The 23,415-nt window shown below is 45.7% G+C and overlaps 1 protein-coding gene across 8 annotated transcripts in view; it reads right to left on the bottom strand.

Moving 5' to 3' along the window:
* LOC135522137 (growth factor receptor-bound protein 10-like) overlaps window positions 1-23,415 on the bottom strand; it is an 81,951-nt gene that overhangs the window by 22,029 nt on the left and 36,507 nt on the right. For all 8 annotated transcript variants that reach the window (XM_064948128.1, XM_064948129.1, XM_064948130.1 and 5 more), the window contains 2 exons: window positions 10,331-10,589; window positions 8,893-9,025 (listed from right to left, as the gene is read on the bottom strand). In XM_064948128.1, the coding sequence (XP_064804200.1) occupies window positions 8,893-9,025; window positions 10,331-10,589 (392 nt within the window). The remainder of the gene's footprint in view (window positions 1-8,892; window positions 9,026-10,330; window positions 10,590-23,415) is intronic.

The following is a 23,415-nucleotide window of genomic DNA, read 5'->3' as shown; positions in this document are numbered from 1 at the left end:
GCTACAGGCCCAATTCAACTGGTGGCCCGGGCTACAGGCCCAATTCAACTGGTGGCCCGGGCTACAGGCCCAATTCAACAGGCCCAATTCAACTGGTGGCCCGGGCTACAGGCCCAATTCAACTGGTGGCCCGGGCTACAGGCCCAATTCAACTGGTGGCCCGGGCTACAGGCCCAATTCAACTGGTGGCCCGGGCTACAGGCCCAATTCAAATCAAATGTTATTTGTCACATGCTTCCTGAACAACAGGTGTGGACTACTGAAACGCTTACTTACGGACCCTTCCCAACAAAGCAGAGAAAGAAAATAGCTAAATACTAGAAAACTAAAACATGTAATAATAAAAGTAATAATATATACACAATGAGTAATAATAACTCGGCTGTACAAGGACTACCAGTACCAGTTGATGTGCAGGGGTACAAGAGAAGAGGTAGATATGTACATATAATTAGGAATAAAGTGACAGATAGTAAACAGCAGTGTATGTGAATCAAAACATTCAGTGCAAAAAGGGTCAATGCAGCTAGTTAAATAGTTAACCAAATAGCTACCCGGACTAACTATTTAGCAGTCTTATGGCTTGGGGGTAGAAGCTTTTCCGGGTTCTTTTAGTTCCAGACTTGGTGCAGAAGGTACCGCCTGCTGTACGGTAGAAGAGAGAACAGTCTCGAGTCTGACAAATTGTAGGGCCTTCCTCTGATACTGCCTGGTATAGAGGTCCTGGATGGCAGGGAGCTCGGCACCAGTGATGTACTGGGCCATATGCACTACCCTCTGTAGCGCCTTGTGGTCGGATGCCAAGCAGTTGCCAAACCAAGCGGTGATGCAGCTAGTCAAGATGCGCTCAATGGTACAGTTGCAGAACATTTTGAGGATCTGAGAGCCCATGCCAAATTTTTCAGCCTCCTGAGGTGGGAGAGGAGTTGTTGTGCCCTCTTCACAACTGTGTTGGTGTGTTTGGATCATGATAGATCCTTAGTGATGTGGACACTACAGCCAAGTCGATGTGAATGGGGACATGCTTTGCTCTCCACGGTCGGCTCCTTTGTCTTGCTGACGTTGAGGGAGAGGTTGGCTATAGGCTGTCTCATCGTTGTCGGTGATCAGGCCTACCACCATCGTGTCTGCAAACTTAATGATAATGTTGCGAGTCGTGCAACAAGGAGTACAGGAGGGGACTAAGCACACACCCCTGAAGGGCCATGTGTTCAGGGTCAGTGTTGCAGATGTGTTGCCTACCCTCACCACCTGCAGGCGACCCGTCAAGAAGTCCAAGATCCAGTTGCAGAGGGAGGTGTTCAGTCCCGGGGTCCTTAGCTTAGTGATTAGAAAGAAATCAACCCACAGCTGAATCTAGTTGATGATCCCTGTGCTATAGTAATGAACAGGTCTGTACTAAGTGAGGGAATTGTTCTGGCTTCTAACTTTACCTGCTAAGAGAACACCCCGTGTCTATCTCAGTTAAGATACCCTGGTTAGCTGTGTCATGTTATCGTCTAGCAGTCTCAAAATAAAAGACATAAAACGCAGAGGGACAGGTTTGTTACTTAGTTTGACCCTGTGACCTGGCAGGCTCAGTGTACAGAGTGAGGGACCTTAATGTCCTTCTCCTAATGGGGGACCACAGCCAGCCAGTTTGTCCAGCTAAGCCTACATCATAGCAGTTAGTGTTTAGCATAGCCTATACTAGCATGGTCTAGCATAGCCTAACCCCCTGCAATTCATATCTGGACCTCAAAGCATATCATTGTTCCCCTCTAATCAGGGACCGATTTAAACCTGGGACACCATGTTGGTGCAATTCATTATCAGGTACGTAGAACAGAAAACCAGCAGTAGTCTAGCCTGACGACTCACACTAAATTCTTCCGCTGCCCTGTCGTTCACTACCTACTTTGGTAGTAATTTCATTGTAATTGTTTGTGGTTGACGAGGGGCGTTGCAAAAAGAGTAAGTCATCATCGATTGGATCATCTCTAACCAATCAGAGTATCAAAGCCAATTATGAATTTTCCAACTGTGTTCTGGCTCAGGCCAAACCCATAGGTTTCTGGACCAATCAGAGAAGGCCGCAGAGGTACACAGGGACGCATTGCGGAGAAGAAATTAACATCCGTAGGTGTGGCATAGTGTTTGGCTGAAGCAGTCGTCCGGACCTCGGGTAAGATTTAAATACCCTTTGCCTAGCCTAATACAGCGTCTCTCAGTTCCCCAGAACGTAACACACAAAGCAGGGCAAGGCAGGGCTGTCGATAAAACAGTCACAGATATTTGTCACGGTATGACTGGTGCACTGGCCAAGTAATCCAAGCAGCAGGTCGAGGCTTGTCTTGCTGGGTAAATGGAGGGTTAAATATGGCCTGACACATGAGATGTTCCAGAATAAACCACAAGCTCCCTGGCACGCCTCCAACAAGCATTTGTTAACAACACAGTTGCAATTTGTATCTCAAGAGTGCTGCCAGTCAGCATGCAACACATAGATATACACACAGACACGTTGTCTATGCGGACACGCACGTACACAGGCACCAATTTAAGACCTGCATGTGAACCGCATGCTTACTTCACCCACGTATGAGATTAGATACTGGGCTACAGTACAGCAGCCTCTCCTCTCCAGTACCTCTGCCTGCAACGTGCCTCAATTAATTAAATTGATCCCAAACAATTCTCTTTGGGGGGGTTAAGAAAGATCTAGTCAGAGCCGAGCCAGCTGAAAGTCCTACAAGCAGTTGCAGGAGGAATGTTCTCTCCCAGCAGCAGCACAGAACGCCTTGTACTGACTGGTCCCATGTAATCCTTCTATGTTCCGTTTGGGAACATTCTTTGGGAAGGAGAAACAATAAGCATGCATTGCTTCCATACACGGGGCTCTAAACAATTATGGGCCGTGATTACATGATACTTTGCCTAAGTTCCAAATGGGACTCTATTCCCTACACAGTGCACAACTTTATTTGCCCTATGGCCGTGACCAATAGTAGTGCACTATAAAGGAAATAGGGTGCCATTTGGCATGTACACTAAGTCAGCCCGCTGTGGGATCTGGGATGTGCTGCTTCACTGTTGGTGTGGTTTAAGAGCCTGTTAAAACAGACTCCCTCTAGTCTAGAAGCAAGGCAGCACATTTCTGGCACTGGTCACTTTGATCTCCAACTCAGCGCTGCAGAACACATTAACCTGAAATTCTGTTCCAATGCAATTAACCTAAACACTCAGACGAGCCAGCATCAGCAAAATACCAACATTTTATTTACAGTGGAAAAAGGTGAACTCTGACCCAAACTCGGGCATTCCTGAATCCCCAGCAGCCAAGTATGATGCTCAGCTGTGGAGGAGATAGAATGCTGCACATCCCTACTAACATGTAGTGAGTTTACTGTGACATTGATGAGTGGCCCCATATGCTCTGCCATGGAATTTACAACATGTACAATTATGCACATTATATTCATTCTGTTCTAATTAGCCAATTATTACAGTCCATACACAGCCATTACTGTTCATGTGACTCCAAACAATGTGGATGACATTAAGTGGAGACTCCTTTCGCAGTGTCAAGTTCTCCCACTATGCCACCAATGTCAAGTTCTCCCACTATGCCACCAATGTCAGGTTCTCCCACTATGCCACCAATGTCAGGTTCTCCCACTATGCCACTAATGTCAGGTTCTCCCACTATGCCACCAATGTCAGGTTCTCCCACTATGCCACCAATGTCAGGTTCTCCCACTATGCCACTAATGTCAGGTTCTCCCACTATGCCACTAATGTCAAGTTCTCCCACTATGCCACCAATGTCAAGTTCTCCCACTATGCCACCAATGTCAAGTTCTCCCACTATGCCACCAATGTCAAGTTCTCCCACTATGCCACCAATGTCAAGTTCTCCCACTATGCCACCAATGTTAAGTTTGCCCTCTATGCCACCAATGTCACTCACTAACTGACTGAGTGGCTACTATTCCAAGCCTCTTACCTCACCATGCGTAAATATGCATCGCCACAGTAATGAGCTCAGAGGCTATTAACCATATTGCTCGTCTCTCTCTCCACACACTCCTACTCCTCTTCTCCTTTCAGCGTGCGTGCCAGCTGCTGAGTTCACAGAAAGATTTAAAAGGATAAAGCGTTGCACACAAGGGAAGAGGCGGAGGGAGGGGATGGGAGCGGGAGGTGAACCGGTGTCACCGGTGTGTCAACTTAACAACAGTCTAATAGAAACAGAAAGGAGGCTAAGCTAAGGAGGACTAGGCACCAGGCATGACAGTGCAGTTTATTAACCCAGTAATAAAGCTGCAGCACAGTTGTGTCACATGCGGTGTCGCTGGCGTGCTTAGACTTGTCCCTGATGGTGTGTGGTATGGGCTGGAACCCAGAGTCTGACTGCATGGTGATGGAGGCCCCTGGACTCTGTGCTGTGAGAGTCAGTTAGGTGGGTCGCATCCAACTTGACAGTACATGCAGATCTGCAGCTCCTGTCCATGCAGTGCCAACCCATGGACAATTTACATCAGATCAGCATCAGTTGAAGACACAACACTAGGGACAGGGTGCCCAGGTCAGTCAGGCTGGCAGCATCAGGACCAGTTAGTATAGTGCCTACTGATTGGTCAAAACCCTGCATCTATGGGCCTCCCGGGTGGCGCAGTGGTCTAAAGCACTGTATCACAGTGTGAGCTGTGCCACCAGAGATTCTGGGTTCAAGCCCAGGCTCTGTCGCAGCCGGCCGTGTCCGGAGGCCCATGGGGCGGCACACAATTGGCCAAGCGTCGTCAGGGTTAGGGAGAGTTTGGCTGGCTCATCATGCACTAGCGACTCCTGTGGAGGGCCGGGCGCAGTGCACACTGAGCAGGTTGCTAGGTGTACAGTGTTTCCTACGACACATTGGTGCGGCTGGTTTGTGGTTTGGATGTGCATTGTGTCAAGAAGCAGTGTGGCTTGGTTGGGTTGTGTTTGGGATGACGCATGGCTCTCGACCTTCGCCTCTCCCGAGTCCTTACGGGAGTTGCAGCGATGAGACAAGACAGTAACTAACTACTAACAATTGGATACCACAAAATTTAGGGAGAACAAGGGGGATAAAATAACAATACAATTTTTTTTTAAACAATTTAAAAAAACTCCATCTCCAGCCCAGTTAACAGATCATGAAAGACCCTACGCCACCAGGGTTGTCAAAACCAGCCAGTGAACATCCATAACGAAACAAGTCTGTTATTTGTTAACACTACCATTTTAAGAGCACGGCTGGGGTGAGACCCAGAGAGAGAGAGAGAGCTAGGTCATTGACCGAAACTTTGGAGGGGAGGCAAATGAAAATCATATGGGCATCATATAACAGACTGCGCAGTGATCCCTGACAGGCCAGCCGGCAGCGCAGCATTCGCGTGCCTCCAATGCGCGGGGGCTGGGGAAGAGAAATGAGAGCCTGTCAGAAAGCGCCCAGAGGTCGGAAAATTCTGTAAACAGCAAACTTCTCACCAGCCCTACTCCGCCAGCCAGCCAGGCCTCCAGGGTCGGCATGCAGGCAGACAGGAAGGCAGAAAGACGGACGAACAGACAGAGACGATTCTAAAGGACAGGCACTGCATGCTGTGAGAGCAAAGCAGAGCCAGCTGTGGAGCAGGGCCCATCTCTACGACCCCCAACCTCACATGTACACACATGCACAAATGCGCGTAGACACACACACACACACTCAGACAAACACACACACACACACACTATGCAAAGGTTTTTAGGCAACATATTTCTTTATCTCAGTATCGTGGGCCAATCACAAACCGGAAAAACATGCTTTAGAACTGCTTTACCAACCAATGTTCTAGCCAAATGTACATAGTACCAAATAAATATATGGTTATTTTCCATCTCCAGCTCCCTGCATCTACAGACTACAGCTCATGCTGCCAGTTCTTACAGACCAGACCTGTGTTCAAATAGTATTTGTCTTCTGTCAAATACTTTCATTGAGCCTGCCTGAAGTGCCAGATTGGCGGTCTTGCACTTTCCACGGGTTCCATTGAGCCAGGCAAGCTCTATCAAGCAGCTAAAAGTATTTGAAAGAAATACAATAATACAATTTGAACCCAGGGTCTACTAATACAGGCTCTGAACCCCAGAGCCATAAAAGTTGAGTCAGGATTAGCCAGGGACATATTTATTGGAAATATACATCCCTTTCACAGTAATCTCGGCTCCATTATAGTAATGACTAAGAGTGACTCTCTTCCAAGAAAGAGTTCACTGCAGCCTTCCCATTTCAACTGAGGTGGGGTAGTGGGCGTGGCCAATGGTATGGTCTCCAACCAAACTTTTTAAAGGCTGTCCTCTTGGCCGCAGAGGCAAAATGTTGAAGTTCAAAAGCTAGTTTCCTACAAATGTTGCCATGTCTTATGCCTTATTTCTTCTGTTATCTGAGTGACTCAAACATTATACAAAAATCAATGGGGGCCCATGCCATGACATTTTCTGAATTTTAGATTCTCCCTGTCTAGTTTTTATTTTGGTGATTTTATGTTCTTATTTAAAAACATATAGCTCCATTATCTTTTCTACATACTTTAAATCTGGTGTTAGTCGTTTAAAGTTTACACTAAAAACGTTTTACCATCCCGAAAATGTATTTTTATAAAACCAAAAAACATATACAGTACCAGTCCAAAGTTTGGACACACCTACTCATTCAAGGGTTTTTCTTTATTTTTACTATTTTCAACATTGTAGAGTAATAATGAAGACATCAAAACTATGAAATAACACATATGGAATCATGTAGTAACCCAAAAAATGTTAAATCAAAATAGATTTTAGATTCTTCAAAGTAGTCACCTTTTGCCTTGATGACAGTTTTGCACACTCTTGGCAGTCTCTCAACCAGCTTCATGAGGAATGCTTTTCCAATAGTCTTGAAGGAGTACCCACATATGCTGAGCACTTGTTGGCTGCGTTTCTTTCACTCTGTGGTCAATCTCATCCTAAACCATCTCAATTTGGTTGAGGTTGGGTGATTGTGGAGACCAGCTCAACTAATGCAGCACTCCATCACTCTCCTTCTTGGTCAAACAGCCCTTACACACCCTGGGGGTGTGTTTTGGGTCATTGGCCTGTTGAAAAACAAATGATAGTCTCACTAAGCGCAAACCAGATGGGATGGCGTATCGCTGCAGAATTCTGTGGTAGCCATACTGGTTAAGTGTGCCTTGAATTCTAAATACATCAGACAGTGTCCCCAGGAACAACAACAAAAAAACACCATCACACCTCCTCCTCCATGCTTCACTGTGGGAACCACACATGCATCATCTTTCTTTCACCTACTCTGCGTCTCACAAAGACACAGCGGTTGGAACCAAAAAATCTCAAATTTGGAATAATCAGGCCAAAGGATATATTTTCACCGGTCTAATGTCCATTGCTCGTGTTTCTTGGCCCAAGCAACTATCTTCTTCTTAATTGTGTCCTTTAGTAGTGGGTTATTTGCAGCAATTCAACCATGAAGGCCTGATTCACACAGTCTCCACTGAACTGTTGATGTTGAGATGTGTCTGTGACTTGAACTCCGTGAAGCATTTATTTGGGCTGCAATCTAAGGTGCAGTTAACTCTAATGCACTTATCCTCTGCAGCAGAGGTAACTCTTGGTCTTCCTTTCCTGTGGCGGTCCTCATGAGAGCCAGTTTCAATACAGCGCTTGATGGTTTAAACGACTGCAAAGTTATTGACATTTTCCAGATTGACTGACCTTCATGTCTTAAAGTAATGATGACTGTTGTTTCACATTACTTATTTTTATTATAGCAGCATACCACCCTGCATACCACTGCTGGCTTGCTTCTGAAGCTAAGCAGGGTTGGTCCTGGTCAGTCCTTGGATGCGAGACCAGATACTGCTGTTGGAGGGCCAGTAAGAGGCACTCTTTCCTCTGGTCTAAAAAATATATATATCCCAATGCCCCAGGGCAGTGATTGGGGACACAGCCCTTTGTATGGTGCAGTCTTTCGGGTGGGACGTTAAACGGGTGTCCTGACTCTCGAGGTCATTAAAGATCCCATGGCACTGATCGTAAGAGTAGGGGTGTTAACCCCGGTGTCCTGGCTAAATTCCAAATCTGGCTAAATTCCCAAACCATCACGGTCATCTAATCATCCCCAGTTTACAATTGGCTCATCCTTTCCCCTGTAACTATTCCCCAGGCCGTTGCTGTAAATGAGAACGTGTTCTCAGTCAACTTACCTGGTAAAATAATGGATAAATAGCTGTTCTTGCCATAATATGGACTTGGTGTTTCACCAAATAGGGCTATATTCTGTATTCCACCCCTACCTTGTCACAACTCAACTGATTGGCTAAAACGCATTAAGAAGGAAAGAAATCCCACAAATTAACAAGGCACACCTATTCATTTAAATGCATTCCAGGTGACTACCTCATGAAGCTGGTTGAGAGAATGCCAAGAGTGTGCAAAGGTGTCATCAAGGCAAAGGGTGGCTACTTTGAAGAATCTAAAATATATTTAGATTGATTTAACCAAATGGTTACTACATGATTCCATAGTTTTGATGTCTTCACTATTATTCTACAATGTAGTAAAAAAGGTAAAACTAAAAGAAAACCCTTGAATGAGTAGGTGTGTCCAAAATTTTGACTGGTACTGTATTTTGGAGTGGCGGAAACTATTCAGCAGAGGCACCCCGTCACTGCTAAATGAATATAGGGGAAACACTGATTCTGATTAGAGATAATGACCATGGGAGAAATAAACCAAACTGCCATGGTACTGTAAGATGTATGACACCATACTTTAGTGGCCATTTTCAAGAACAATCTTCATGGTTAGCTAAGCTACCATAGTAAGGAGTGAAGAGAAGGGTCTCTGACTTACGTATGTGCCTGAGGGTTGACATGGAGGTAAGGACCCAGGGCTGAGGACAGGAGAGCCGGAGAGCTCGGGAAAGGGGTTGGGGATGGCTGGCAGAGAGGATGTCCGCAGCTGCTGCTCCTCTTCCTGCAGTCTCCTGAGAATCACAACATTCAGGGAGGACATTAAAGTGGGGGACAGACACACACGGACAGACTGCTGTTATGAAGCAGATGAATGGAGATCATGAGAACATGAGGACAGTCTCCCCTGATATAAACCCAATGCTTTGTGGCTGAATATGAATCATGAATAATCCATGGTTTCACAGTGAGTGAGACTGCTGCCGAGCCGGGGCCTCATGCCCATTTCTCTCTGATCACTGCACTGTGAGCTGATTCTTTCTGCCACACCACAGGAACACTGCCAGCGTTTGAGGAGCTACTAATTACATTCAATATTCATCAAACCATTATTTCATGCAGTTTCGAGAGCAAAGTGCCCATTTCATGACCTGCTGCAAGAGCAACAGCCTGTTCATTCACTGTCTGCCTGTCAATGAGAAACCGACTAGGGCTGTGCCCCCAATGGCATCCTATTATTCCATTTATAGTGCACTACTTTTGAACAGGGTTTATTGGGCTCTGGTCAAAAGTAGTACACTATGTAGGGAATAGGATGCCATTTGGGATGTAGCCCCTGACTGTCAATCAGAAACAGACTAGAGGTTGGCTTGGCTTTATCAGATGACTAGCATCTGAAGTGAACTGCAGCAGCCAGGCAGATAGCCATCATTAGCATCTCTCTACACTTTCTCCAAACCCAGGCGGGGAGGGGAGTTCAAAGGGAGAAGTGTTTGATGCAGTTCCATGTGAGTCAGGAGCAGGGTGCTATTCGGAGGTCAGGACTGAATAATAAACTGAACCGTATCATTTCAATCTGACAGAATACACCAACGACACAGCTCATTACCAGCCGGTGCCAAACTTTCTCTAGGGATCCAAAATAATGGATGCTACAACTCTGACAGACTGGTTTAGATTGCATTAAGACCGGAGGTGAATCAAAGTTCCTCTCAGCTTATGGGAGTAGTTGACACTCTGTTTCTAGAATTAAAGAGAATTATAACTTGGTCTCCCCCTCTGCTAAGCTATGTTAGGACAGGGGAAAGTGATGGGTGGGATGGGTCACACAGAGATTGCTAATAGGCAAAACGATGAACACATAAGCACATATACCTGTCCTCACAGAGCATGCTGGGAACAGGGTATGGTCCCTTGTTTAGATGTAGAGGACTTGTATCTACCAGGTGTGTGTGTGCTCACTAACAGCATGCCAGACAAACAACTGTGTCCAGTAAGTGCTGTGTGTGTGTGTGTGTGTGTGTGTGTGTGTGTGTGTGTGTGTGTGTGTGTGTGTGTGTGTGTGTGTGTGTGTACGCGTGCCAACACAGTAGACATACCTGACGGCGAGGATGTGCATGGGCTGGGAGCGTCGGCGTCTCTGTTTGGGGGAGGTGGTGCTGTGCTGCAGCTCGCTGTTGGAGGTGTGGGTGTGGGGGGGCATGGGGGCGCTGCGGTGGTGGTCGCGGTGCACATGCACCTGGCCGTTGTGCTGCAGGAGGGGAACCGACTCAGACTGCACGCTGCTGCATGTGGAGTACAGGCTCTCGAACGAGGAGTTCATGTCATTCACCAGCGCCTCCAGGTCCACATCATCTTCTGTAGGGGGAGGAGGGAGAGAGAGACAGGAGAGAGAGAGTCTGTGTGAGTGATATTGAGAGAAACACAAAATTGTGTGTGTGTGTGATACCTTTCGCACATCCCAAAAATCTCTAGGGCACCAGGTTGACCTGTACTATTCACGTGCTTTATTCCTGCATGTCGGTTACATGTGTAAGAATCTACTTCTCTCAATACTCCATGCACACCCGTCATCACCAACCAGTCAGGCAGTGGAGCTGCACACACACAAAAACCCTAACATGACGTAGCTTAATCATCATCATCACCAACCAGTCAGGCAGTGAACCTAATTCACCTGTTGAAACACTCCCTACGTTAACTACATGTTCATGTTATCAAGGCTCTCTATCTCTGGGGAAGACTAGAGAACAGGCCGAGACCTGTAGTCCCAACACTCCCATCCTTCAGCATAATTACTACTGTCCTCAGGGTAAGAGATCAAACCAGGCCATTGGTTAAGAGGCACAGAGGTCACTCCCAGTAAGTCAATGGTGGATGGAAGTTTTGACAGTTCAGAGTTATGTCCCAAATGGCACCCTATTCCCTATATAGTTCACAAGGTAAGGAATAGGGTGCCATTTGGGACGTTAGTTTCATTACTGTGGGGGAGTGTCTGCAGGGCATGTCATCTCCTAATAATCATTATCTCTGAGACAACAGCCAGTAATAGAAAACTACTGATATATTCTCAAGTTTCCCCTTTTATTCACCATTGCTGTACTGCAGTTACCTATTTCACAGCTAGATGCTGCTCAAACTCTACCGTGCAATTCAGGGCTTTGGATGTCCACTGTGGCAATTAGAATGTTCTGCACTGTATGCTATCGTTACCTGGCTGGGCCGAGGTAAGTAGAAAGACCAACGCAATTCTTCATTCATTTATTCTATGTTGTGGTTTTAATCAATCGCTTTGAATGGTGAAATATATAGCAAGTGCAACAGGGCACACCACATTTTCTAAATGTCGCACCATGTTATCGATTGATTTGCAAGCCTAAAGAGTATACATTTTTGATCCAAATCTTAGAATTCCTTCAAAATGAACCAATGTACACATTTTCAAATGTAAAGCATGTAACTATAGCCTACAATTCAAACAAATAATGTGCCATTGAGAACAGTCCCCAGTATCTCCCAACAACCTATGCTGACCCAGTGATGCAGTTCCCACCCCGGCCCCCCTCATACAGAGCTGCACTTGACAGACAGGTGGACTAACCTATGCCTTTTGAGGAACCCTTCCTGAAAAGGTGTCCCCTAACCAGCTACATCACAGGTGCCTAATCTGTCAGTATTAATAGTCCGTGAGGTAAGCCCCTTCTCTACAAGATCCTGGAGAGTTAAAGACACACGTAGGCTACAGAAGTGTACTGTACAGTCTAAAATAGCTTTGTGTTAGGTGAATAGTATTCATGTGTTTTCTAACAAGATAACATAAGGTTACTTATACCTAAGTAATCAGGCATGTTGTCTACATGCCGTTACATGTGGGGGTGAAACTCTAGAAAGGAAGATCCAATCCGATCAAGATATTTGGGGGCATGGTTGGATAATAGCCATACTAGGTTGTCAACAATAAGTTTATGGCCCAATTTATTAGCTAGAACCCGTGACAGGCAAACACACACACACACACACACACACACACACACACACACACACACACACACACACACACACACACACACCCCAACGTGGCAACAGGGCCAGGGTTTTGTCTTTGACACTGTTTAGAAAATTGAAAAATTGCACTAGTGGGGCTTGGCAGACGTTTTAGGGACATAAACATCTTTATTTATGCCCGTCAAACAAGCAACAGACAGCAGGCCTGGCCCTACAATATTACTGCCATAAATTAGACACTCATAAATTCGACAGAGACAGGATGGGACAACAGGCAAAGACAAGAATGGAATTGGGAAGAAGCACATGGAGAACAAGGCTAGCAGAGCCAAGGATTGAAGGATGGGATGGGAAGCGACGGGATGAGGATGAAGCATATGGACAAGGCTAGTAGAGCCAGGGATTGAAGGATAGGATGGGATGTGAAGCGACGGGATGAGGATGAAGCACATGGAGAACAAGGCTAGCAGAGCCAGGGATTGAAGGATAGGATGGGATGCGACGGGATGAGGATGAAGCATATGGACAACAAGGCTAGCAGAGCCAGGGATTGAAGGATAGGATGGGATGGGATGAGGATGAAGCATATGGACAACAAGGCTAGCAGAGCCAGGGATTGAAGGATAGGATGGGATGGGAAGCGACGGGATGAGGATGAAGAATATGAAGAACAAGGCTAGCAGAGCCAGGGATTGAAGGATAGGATGGGATGGGAAGTGACGGGATGAGGATGAAGCACATGGAGAACAAGGCTAGCAGAGCCAGGGATTGAAGGATAGGATATGATGGGAAATGACGGGATGAGGATGAAGCACATGGAGAACAAGGCTAGCAGAGCCAGGGATTGAAGGATAGGATGGGATGGGAAGCGACGGGATGAGGATGAAGCACATGGAGAACAAGGCTAGCAGAGCCAGGGATTGAAGGATAGGATATGATGGGAAACGACGGGATGAGGATGAAGCACATGGAGAACAAGGCTAGCAGAGCCAGGGATTGAAGGATAGGATGGGATGGGATGAGGATGAAGCATATGGACAACAAGGCTAGCAGAGCCAGGGATTGAAGGATAGGATGGGATGGGAAGCGACGGGATGAGGATGAAGCATATGAAGAACAAGGCAAGCAGAGCCAGGGATTGAAGGATGGGATGGGAAGCGACGGGATGAGGATGAAGCATATGGAGAACAAGGCTAGCAGAGCCAGGGATTGAAGGATAGGATGGGATGGGAAGCGACGGGATGAGGATGAAGCACATGGAGAACAAGGCTAGCAGAGCCAGGGATTGAAGGATAGGATGGGATGGGAAGCGACGGGATGAGGATGAAGCACATGGAGAACAAGGCTAGCAGAGCCAGGGATTGAAGGATAGGATGGGATGGGAAGCGACGGGATGAGGATGAAGCACATGGAGAACAAGGCTAGCAGAGCCAGGGATTGAAGGATAGGATATGATGGGAAACGACGGGATGAGGATGAAGCACATGGAGAACAAGGCTAGCAGAGCCAGGGATTGAAGGATAGGATGGGATGGGATGAGGATGAAGCATATGGACAACAAGGCTAGCAGAGCCAGGGATTGAAGGATAGGATGGGATGGGAAGCGACGGGATGAGGATGAAGAATATGAAGAACAAGGCTAGCAGAGCCAGGGATTGAAGGATAGGATGGGATGTGACTGGATGAGGATGAAGCATATGGAGAACAAGGCTAGCAGAGCCAGGGATTGAAGGATAGGATGGGATGTGAAGCGACGGGATGAGGATGAAGCATATGAAGAACAAGGCTAGCAGAGCCAGGGATTGAAGGATGGGATGGGAAGCGACGGGATGAGGATGAAGCATATGGAGAACAAGGCTAGCAGAGCCAGGGATTGAAGGATAGGATGGGATGGGAAGCGACGGGATGAGGATGAAGCACATGGAGAACAAGGCTAGCAGAGCCAGGGATTGAAGGTTAGGATGGGATGGGAAGCGACGGGATGAGGATGAAGCACATGGAGAACAAGGCTAGCAGAGCCAGGGATTGAAGGATAGGATGGGATGGGAAGCGACGGGATGAGGATGAAGCACATGGAGAACAAGGCTAGCAGAGCCAGGGATTGAAGGATAGGATATGATGGGAAACGACGGGATGAGGATGAAGCACATGGAGAACAAGGCTAGCAGAGCCAGGGATTGAAGGATAGGATGGGATGGGATGAGGATGAAGCATATGGACAACAAGGCTAGCAGAGCCAGGGATTGAAGGATAGGATGGGATGGGAAGCGACGGGATGAGGATGAAGAATATGAAGAACAAGGCTAGCAGAGCCAGGGATTGAAGGATAGGATGGGATGGGATGAGGATGAAGCATATGGACAACAAGGCTAGCAGAGCCAGGGATTGAAGGATAGGATGGGATGCGACAGGATGAGGATGAAGCACATGGAGAACAAGGCTAGCAGAGCCAGGGATTGAAGGATAGGATGGGATGGGAAGTGACGGGATGAGGATGAAGCACATGGAGAACAAGGCTAGCAGAGCCAGGGATTGAAGGATAGGATATGATGGGAAACGACGGGATGAGGATGAAGCACATGGAGAACAAGGCTAGCAGAGCCAGGGATTGAAGGATGGGATGGGATGAGGATGAAGCATATGGACAACAAGGCTAGCAGAGCCAGGGATTGAAGGATAGGATGGGATGTGACTGGATGAGGATGAAGCATATGGAGAACAAGGCTAGCAGAGCCAGGGATTGAAGGATAGGATTGGATGCGACGGGATGAGGATGAAGCATATGGAGAACAAGGCTAGCAGAGCCAGGGATTGAAGGATAGGATGGGATGCGACGGGATGAGGATGAAGCATATGGAGAACAAGGCTAGCAGAGCCAGGGATTGAAGGATAGGATGGCATGGGAAGCGACGGGATGAGGATGAAGCATATGGAGAACAAGGCTAGCAGAGCCAGGGATTGAAGGATAGGATGGGATGCGACAGCACACGGGATGGAGAACAAGGCTAGCAGAGCCAGGGATTGAAGGATAGGATGGCATGGGAAGCGACGGGATGAGGATGAAGCATATGGACAACAAGGCTAGCAGAGCCAGGGATTGAAGGATAGGATGGGAAGCGACGGGATGAGGATGAAGCATATGAAGAACAAGGCTAGCAGAGCCAGGGATTGAAGGATAGGATGGCATGGGAAGCGACGGGATGAGGATGAAGCACATGGAGAACAAGGCTAGCAGAGCCAGGGATTGAAGGATAGGATGGCATGGGAAGCGACGGGATGAGGATGAAGCATACGGACAACAAAGCGACCTTTAAGAGACTTTGGGTCGTTGAGAAGTGCTGTATGAGTCCCATGTAATATTATTATTAACAAGACAAGCACAGCCAGTGACAGGGTGGCTGTATGAAACACAAGGACACAAGCATAGACAGGGATGGGAAGGAACGGAACGGGATGCTCGGGTTCAGGAACAGCAGAGGCTAGTGTGGCACAAGGCTAATAGAAGTCTCTCTGGAATAGAGCCACGGTCAGGAGTAGAAAGTCTGGTCTATCAGAAGGTAGATGCAGGGTCAGGGGAGCACTTGAAGGTTTAGCCACTTAGGCAATAAGGCACAAGGGGTGTGGTATATGGCCAATATACCATGCCTAAGGGATGTTCTTAGCACGACGAGTGCCCGGATACAGCCCTTAGCCGTGGTATATGGGCCATATACCACACACCTCTGAGGTGCCTTACTGCTATTATAAACTGGTTACCTACGTGATTAGAGTAGTAAAAATACATGTTTTGTCATTCCCGTGGTATGCGGTCTGATATACCACAGCTGTCAGCCAATCAGCATTCAGGGCTCGAACCACCCAGTATATAATATCTAATAATAACGTCCATTGCTGTCTGTTGTAAGGCACAGGCTCATGTCTCAAATGATGCATCTTTTGTACATTTCAAGTAGTCCCTGAATTAGGCTAGAGAGAGACTGGACTCTCTAAATGATGTTGTGACCACAATTACATCTGGCCTTGCATGTGAGATCTAGCAGGAAAAGGAATTCTAGTAGTAATTATACAACTCCCTCCAGTGCCAACGGCCAACACTAACCTGACATCCCCATGCAACATTGTCTCACTGGTCTAGAGATCCGTCTCATGCAGAGGCAAGGAGAAAGAGAGAGAGAGGGCGCTGTTCAATAACCTTAAATGTCTGTCACGCAATCAGAACGCTGGATAACTTCTTAAGAGCAGTCGTCTCACTCTCTGATTAAATCAATTGGCAGAATTTACATTTTGGACTGAGAACCTCGCGTTCAGGTTTCAGGCTTATTTTGATATGGCTGAATAATACATTAGAATATAATATCCTCTTAGAAAAAAAATACAAACTATTAAAACCAAGACTTAAAAATGACAGATATTGGCATAAGATGGGAGGGAATGTTGGAACGTAACAAACTAAATTACAGTTAACAAATATGTGCTTAATCCAGTATAAACTAAAGTATAGAATGTATTATACAAGAGACAACATTCCTAAATTCTACAGCACAATGGCAGAGTCATGTCTTAAGTGTAAAACTCATAATTGCTCAATAATCCATCCCTTCTGGGAAAGCTATAAATTCATAAAGTTATGGGTGGAGTTAGAAAGTTGTCTGTTAGAAGTATTACAGTGAACTTTAATCCATCTGTCGGTATATTTAAAGACATGGCATATGAGGGTGCAGCGAGATACAAGATGGGTTGGAGAATAGTTTTCTCGTCAATCGTCTTGAAAAAACATATACTTAAAAACTGGAAATCAACCAATCGTCTTGAAAAAAACATATAATTAAAAACTGGAAATCAACCAATCGTCAATCGTCAATCGTTAACACAATGGACAGGTGCAGTCATGTGGCGGAGAGTTGTGTGGTGGAGAGTTGTGTGGGCTCTGGAGATGTGGGGTGTGCTGTCGTTTGTATGAGTATGTTTTGTATTGTCAAAAGAAATCATCTAAACTTACAAAAAATATATATATTTTTGCTGCGCTTGACTGATGTTGCCTAGCACAATGGATCCAAGACAATAGTCCCAAAAGTGCAAACCCTGCCCATCCAGACAGGCTTAATCAAACGCTCAAAGTATATATATTATATATATATATATATATATATATATATATAGTCCCCCCCCCTTTATTTAACTAGGCAAGTCAGTTAAGAACAAATTCTTTTTTTCAATGACGGCCTAGGAACAGTGGGTTAACTGCCTTTTCAGGGGGAGAATGACAGATTTGTACCGTGTCAGCTCGGGAGTTTGAACTTGCAACCTTCCAGTTACTAGTCCAACGCTCTAACCACTAGGTTACCCTAGCGGCTAACAAATAGTAATTGAACCCACATCATACTCCTACTACTACACATATGCTCAGTCAGTCTAGAAGAGCGTCCATCCAACTGTAAGTCTGACAGCCTCTCACTGTCTCTCAGTATGACAACATCAGTCACAGACAATAATCTGAATAGGGCTCTGTCTGTCTTATTCAGGGCCTGTCCTGTTTGTATTCCCTATATAGAACACTACTTTTGACCAGGGGCCATAGGGCTCTGGTCAAAAGCAGAGCACTACATAGGAAATAGGGTGCATTACCGAGGCAATAGAGTGCATTACCTAGGCAATAGGGTGCCAGTTGGGACACACTCTTTGTCAGTAGTGTAGGGGCCAAGCCAGGGCTGGCTGGTGGCGGGGCGTAGCAGGTGGCTTAAAGCCCTCCACCGCCACAGAATGGTTCCCCCTGCTCTCTCTCTCAGCATTCCAGCCCGTCTGCTTCAACAGCCAAAGCTTCCCTTTTCACTGTCTATTATTAACTTGCAACAGGGAAAAGGATGGCAAGCCCTGGTGATAACTCCATAAAAGCTGTTTGGGATGTTTCCAATGCTTAGCAGACCATTATATGGACCAAATTCCATAAGGTTTATCTTTACAACCACTCAGTAATGTATGTATTCATTCTAATCTTCCTATCTGAATTTATTATGAGTGGCGGCATCTCAACCAAACCCCCCCCGCCGCCCTTTCCCAATGTACTGGTGCTACACACGCACACACACACACACGCACACACACACACACACACACACACACACACACACACACACACACACACACACACACACACACACACACACACACACACACACACACACACACACACACACACACACACACACACACACACACACCTACTAAACTAAAGGAACGTTTTTGCCTTGCTCTTATCAGTTCGGGATAACAAATCAAAAAGTACTTTAGTAAAAGTGATGTGTTGACAACGTAGCCCAGTCCCTCTAACCAGCCACTGTCAATTAGCATTCAAATGTGTAGAAAACAAAGAGGAGCTGGCATGGCTGGGGAGGGTGGTAGTCGGGAAATGGCACAGCGTCCTTGGGATGTGACGAGGAGACCGGACGATAGGAAGACAACACAGGGAAAAATGGCACAGCGTCCTTGGGATGTGACGAGGAGAACGGACAATAGGAAGACAACACAGGGAAAAATGGCACAGCGTCCTTGGGATGTGATGAGAAGACCGGACAATAGGAAGACAACACAGGGAAAAATGGCACAGCGTCCTTGGGATGTGACGAGGAGACCGGACAATAGGAAGACAACACAGGGAAAATGGCACAGCGTCCTTGGGATGTGACGAGGAGACCGGACAATAGGAAGACAACACAGGGAAAAATGTCCCACGTGAAAGGAATCAGTGGGCCCATTCTTTCCCGGTTCACACAGATACAGTCTTAACTATACAGTGGTTCTACAGTGACTAGGACAATACTGGGACAATACGGCGCGCCAGTACACACCCACTGAGGACAGGAGGGGTGGACAAAAAGCAAAGCCCAATCAGAATGAGCAGAAGTCTGTTCTTGGGAAACAGTTTAAATCAGCATATTTCCTTAACATCAGCTACCATAATCTCAAAAGAACCACCCTCCTCACCACTAAAACCATGTCTTTCGTTTGAGGAATGCGTGATTGGATATTGCCTGTTCCAAAACCTGAGCACCGGCCGGGGCAAAGAATAGATTTTTCTTTATTTAACTAGGCAAGTCAGTTAGGAACAAATATATTTACAATAACAGCCTCCTGGGGAACAGTGGGTTGCCTTGTTCAGGGGCAGAATGACCGATTTTTACAGTGTCAGCTCAGGGATTCGATCCGGCAACCTTTCAGTTACTGTCCCAACGCTCTAACCACTAGGCTACCTGCCGCCCCAAAGGTATAACTGTGGGAATAGGACTTACATTTTGATACTTGAAATACAAGTTAACTTCTCATCTAGAAAGTGTATTATTGGAGTGCATTGGTACCATTGATAGGATTTATTACCTAGCAACCGTGTCTGTCTGAGTTTAGGGCTGGGGAAGGCACCCCCACACTGCCATCAGGCTTGTTTGTCCCAAATGGCACCCTATGGCCCATAGGGCTCTGGTCAAAAGTAGTACACTATATAGGGAAGAAGCCCTATGCTTCAGTCCTATTGTTCAGCCCTATGCTTCAGCCTAGGGTTGCAAAGGGAGGGTATATTACTGAAAACTTTCTAAGCTTACCAGTAAACTACCAGAATGTTGGTATCTTTCAAGGATTTTATTTAATCTATTACAAGACATCTAGTGGCCGTTTTGGGTACTTCAGATTATCACAGGTGTCTAATTATCTCTCTCCCTTTTAACATAATTCACTAAGTTGATGTTGTTAATGCCTCATAGAAGTGAGAGAAAGAAATCAAAATGAAATGTTTTGGTGGTGGGACCTGGAGAAGAATGCCCTGCCAGGCCTAGCCCAACCCCTCCCTGGGCCTGTCGTTTCTGGATCCCAACAACCCTGCTGAGGAGGGGCCCCTGAGATTCAGCCTCAGCCTATAGCTATGTATGTCCTCCAGATTCAGTCCCAAATGGCTCCCTATTCCCTTAATAGTGCACTACATTTAAACCAGAGCCCTATGAGCCCTATAGTGCATTACATAGGGAATGGGGTGCCATTTGGGACTTAACCCCAGCCTCCTCCACTCCACCATGACTTATAATTGAAGGCTGTATTATAACTCTCCACACTTCTCCCAAAGTGTGAACTTCCTCGTCATGGATTTAAAAGCATTGCATTGGTGTAAAGATTGGCTGGAGAGAGAGTGCCCACCATTGTTCAATCCGTGACGGGGAGTGGGGAGTGAGCAAGTGGGTGGAGAATGAGGATGAGATCCTGCTGCTCACAAACAACCGAGCCAGGGGAGCAGCAGCAGAGTCTATGTCCCAAATGGCACCCTATACTTATAGTGTACTACTTTAGACCAACGGCCACAAGTCACCTTATCCCCTATATGGTGCACTACTTTGACCAGAGCAGTGCCCATAAGGCTCCGGTCAAAAGTAGGGCACTAAATAGGAAATAGGGTGCCATTTGGGATGCACACAGCAGTGTTTATCTGATCTCTCCTGCTAATCTCTCTCCCACCTGCCCAGCCCCTCTCATGGGAATGTATGGGAGAGAGAGAGGAGGAACCAATATTTTTGAAGAAAGGGTAGCGTCCCATGGGGTTTCTTTAAGAATGGAGCCCAAACACATTATTCACAGCATACCACAGTCCTGTATGACAAAGATCTCGTATTAACCGTTCAGCGACCAGACCGCACCTGGCCTTCAGTGTAGCCTAGGTATGAACATATTCCATTGTAAGTCAATAGTTAAAGCAACAACACTGAACGAAAGGCAGACTACAAGGCTGTGAATACTAGACTACTACTGCACCAGTAAATAGGACTTTATGGCAAAACTACCACACAAGAGACTTAAAACCTTTAGTCCCATTAACAGCCCAACACAACACCATGATACCCACACACAGACACACACCCACACACAGTACAACATCCAAATAATCTTTCACCTCCTGTCGGACGAGTACTAATCCTCACTACTGACGTACTTAATTATCGGAAAAATGATCATCTGCAACAGGATTTAGCCATGTCAACGAAACTACACCTTGACATCAATACATTTCTTAATGCAACTATGTTAGAACATCTTATAAGAACATGTCATAACATACCCGGGTCAGTTTGTACAGTACATTTGTGTGTGTTGAGAAATATCAGTCCTTTTAAAAGCAAACCTATAATAAACTGCTTCAATCCGTCTCATTCCTAAAATATCAAATTATTCAGGGTTCCGTTCCAACAAAAGACTTGTTCTTTCTGCCTAAGCACCAATGAGGTTTATGACAAACACACAAAGTAGGTCTTAGCCCTCGGCTCTATTCAAATCCTGTAAGCACACGTGTGGGTTTTGGGGAAAAGGAGGTCAGAATTTCACAGAGGATTATAGCACTACAACAATGTCATACCAGCAGAAATATGTATGTCTGTCATAAACATTGTGCTATGGATTTAGGGATGAGCATGAGTAATTGAGTACTCAAATACTCGAACGGTTGTCAAAACTTGGTCTTTGAGCAGAGGCAAAAGAACATAGAATACTGTGTGGCGACAAAGCGTTGGGCACATCGCTCTCCCACCACGCTCTTCTGACAATGTGTGCCATGTCATTGATTTCATGGTGTGAATTGTTTGTCAATGATTATGAATTCCCTGCTATATATCAAAAGTATAACCAGTAGTAAATATAGGCTAACGTTAATCATTGCAGATTTCATTTTTTTGGCCCGCGCTACATCAGTCTGCTCATACAGGACTAATAAAGGCCCAGCATTACGTTTGTGAAGAAAGACAAATAAAATGATATCGTTTTTTAAAATTCAGATCTTTCAGTGGGTGCTGCAGCATCTTCAGCACTCCTACTTTTCACAGCCAGGCAAGTCTGTCTGGTTTCTCCATCTTGTTACTATTGTGTGAACGCGCATGCTTGAGTGTTGGCTATACTTGGCCTGAGCGCCAGGATAGGCATCGGCGTTAGAGTTCATAAATCTGCATTTTCAAAATGCAGACCATCAAAAAAGCTGTGTTTTATGTTGAAAGTCCGTGTTTTTTCAAATTCAATAGTGATCAGGGGTGTGCAACTATATTTTTACTTCACAGAAATACCATCAGTGTAACACATTATTTGGAAAATAGCTTAATTTTCATCAGAGTGCAAAGTTATTTATTTAGCAGCTACACAAGTGTCACACCCTGACCTTAGAGAACCGTTTTATTTTTCTATTTGGTTACGTCAGGGTGTGATGTGGGGTGGGCATTCTATGTTTTGTATTTCTGTGTGTTTGGCCGAGTGTGGTTCCCAATCAGAGGCAGCTCGTTGTCTATCGTTGTCTCTGATTGGGAATCATACTTAGGCAGCCTGTTTTGCCACCTTAGTTGTGGGTAGTTGTCTGTGTTATAGTGGCCTGTATAGCCCTAGTCAGCTGCAAGTTCGTTTTTGGTGTTTCTTGTTTTGTTGGCGACATTCTTAATAAAGGATAATGTACGCTCAACACACTGCACCTTGGTCCGGTCATTTCCCTGACGACGTTCGTGACAACAAGTAAATGAGCTTACAATGAAAAATCTTTTTTTTTACAGAAACTATGCATGGCCGTCATACTGTATTTCTAATGTTAACCCTTAGAAATGTAGCCAGCCAATTCCTAATCTAATGTTTTGCTTGAGGTTAATCTTGCATTTTACCAGATGAAAGGAGGCTACACCAAGAAAAGTACAGGAGAAAAAGTAACTACACATCTGTCAGAGCGCTGTCTGCTGATAGAATCCCAGTTAGTGAATTGTCATCTGAGTGGAGAAGCACAACTGAAGCACAAAATTTGTCTGATGCTGAGCAGAAATTACAATAATAAACATCTTAAATCTGCATTTAGAAAATGCAGCAAGACACTTCTTATGCGTTTTATCCTTTTTTTGCATGAAAAACAGGGGGACAAGCAGCAGCAGCAATCTTGCATCAAATATTTTGCCCCTGCAAAGTGCAGCTTGGACACACCTACTCATTCAAGGGTTTTTCTTCATTTTTTTCCTATTTTCTACATTGTAGAATAATAGTGAAGACATCAAAACTATGAAATAACACAAATGGAATCATGTAGTAACCAAAAAAAGTGTTTTTTATATTTGAGATTCGTCAAAGTAGCCACCCTTTGCCTTGATGACACCTTTGCATACTCTTGGCATTCTCTCAACCAGCTTCATGA

This window comes from Oncorhynchus masou, chromosome 30 (genome assembly GCF_036934945.1).
Source record: "Oncorhynchus masou masou isolate Uvic2021 chromosome 30, UVic_Omas_1.1, whole genome shotgun sequence".
Classification (NCBI taxonomy): Eukaryota; Metazoa; Chordata; class Actinopteri; order Salmoniformes; family Salmonidae; genus Oncorhynchus; species Oncorhynchus masou.
Note: the sequence above shows the minus strand (reverse complement) of the source record. Positions and strands in the feature narration are given on the sequence as shown.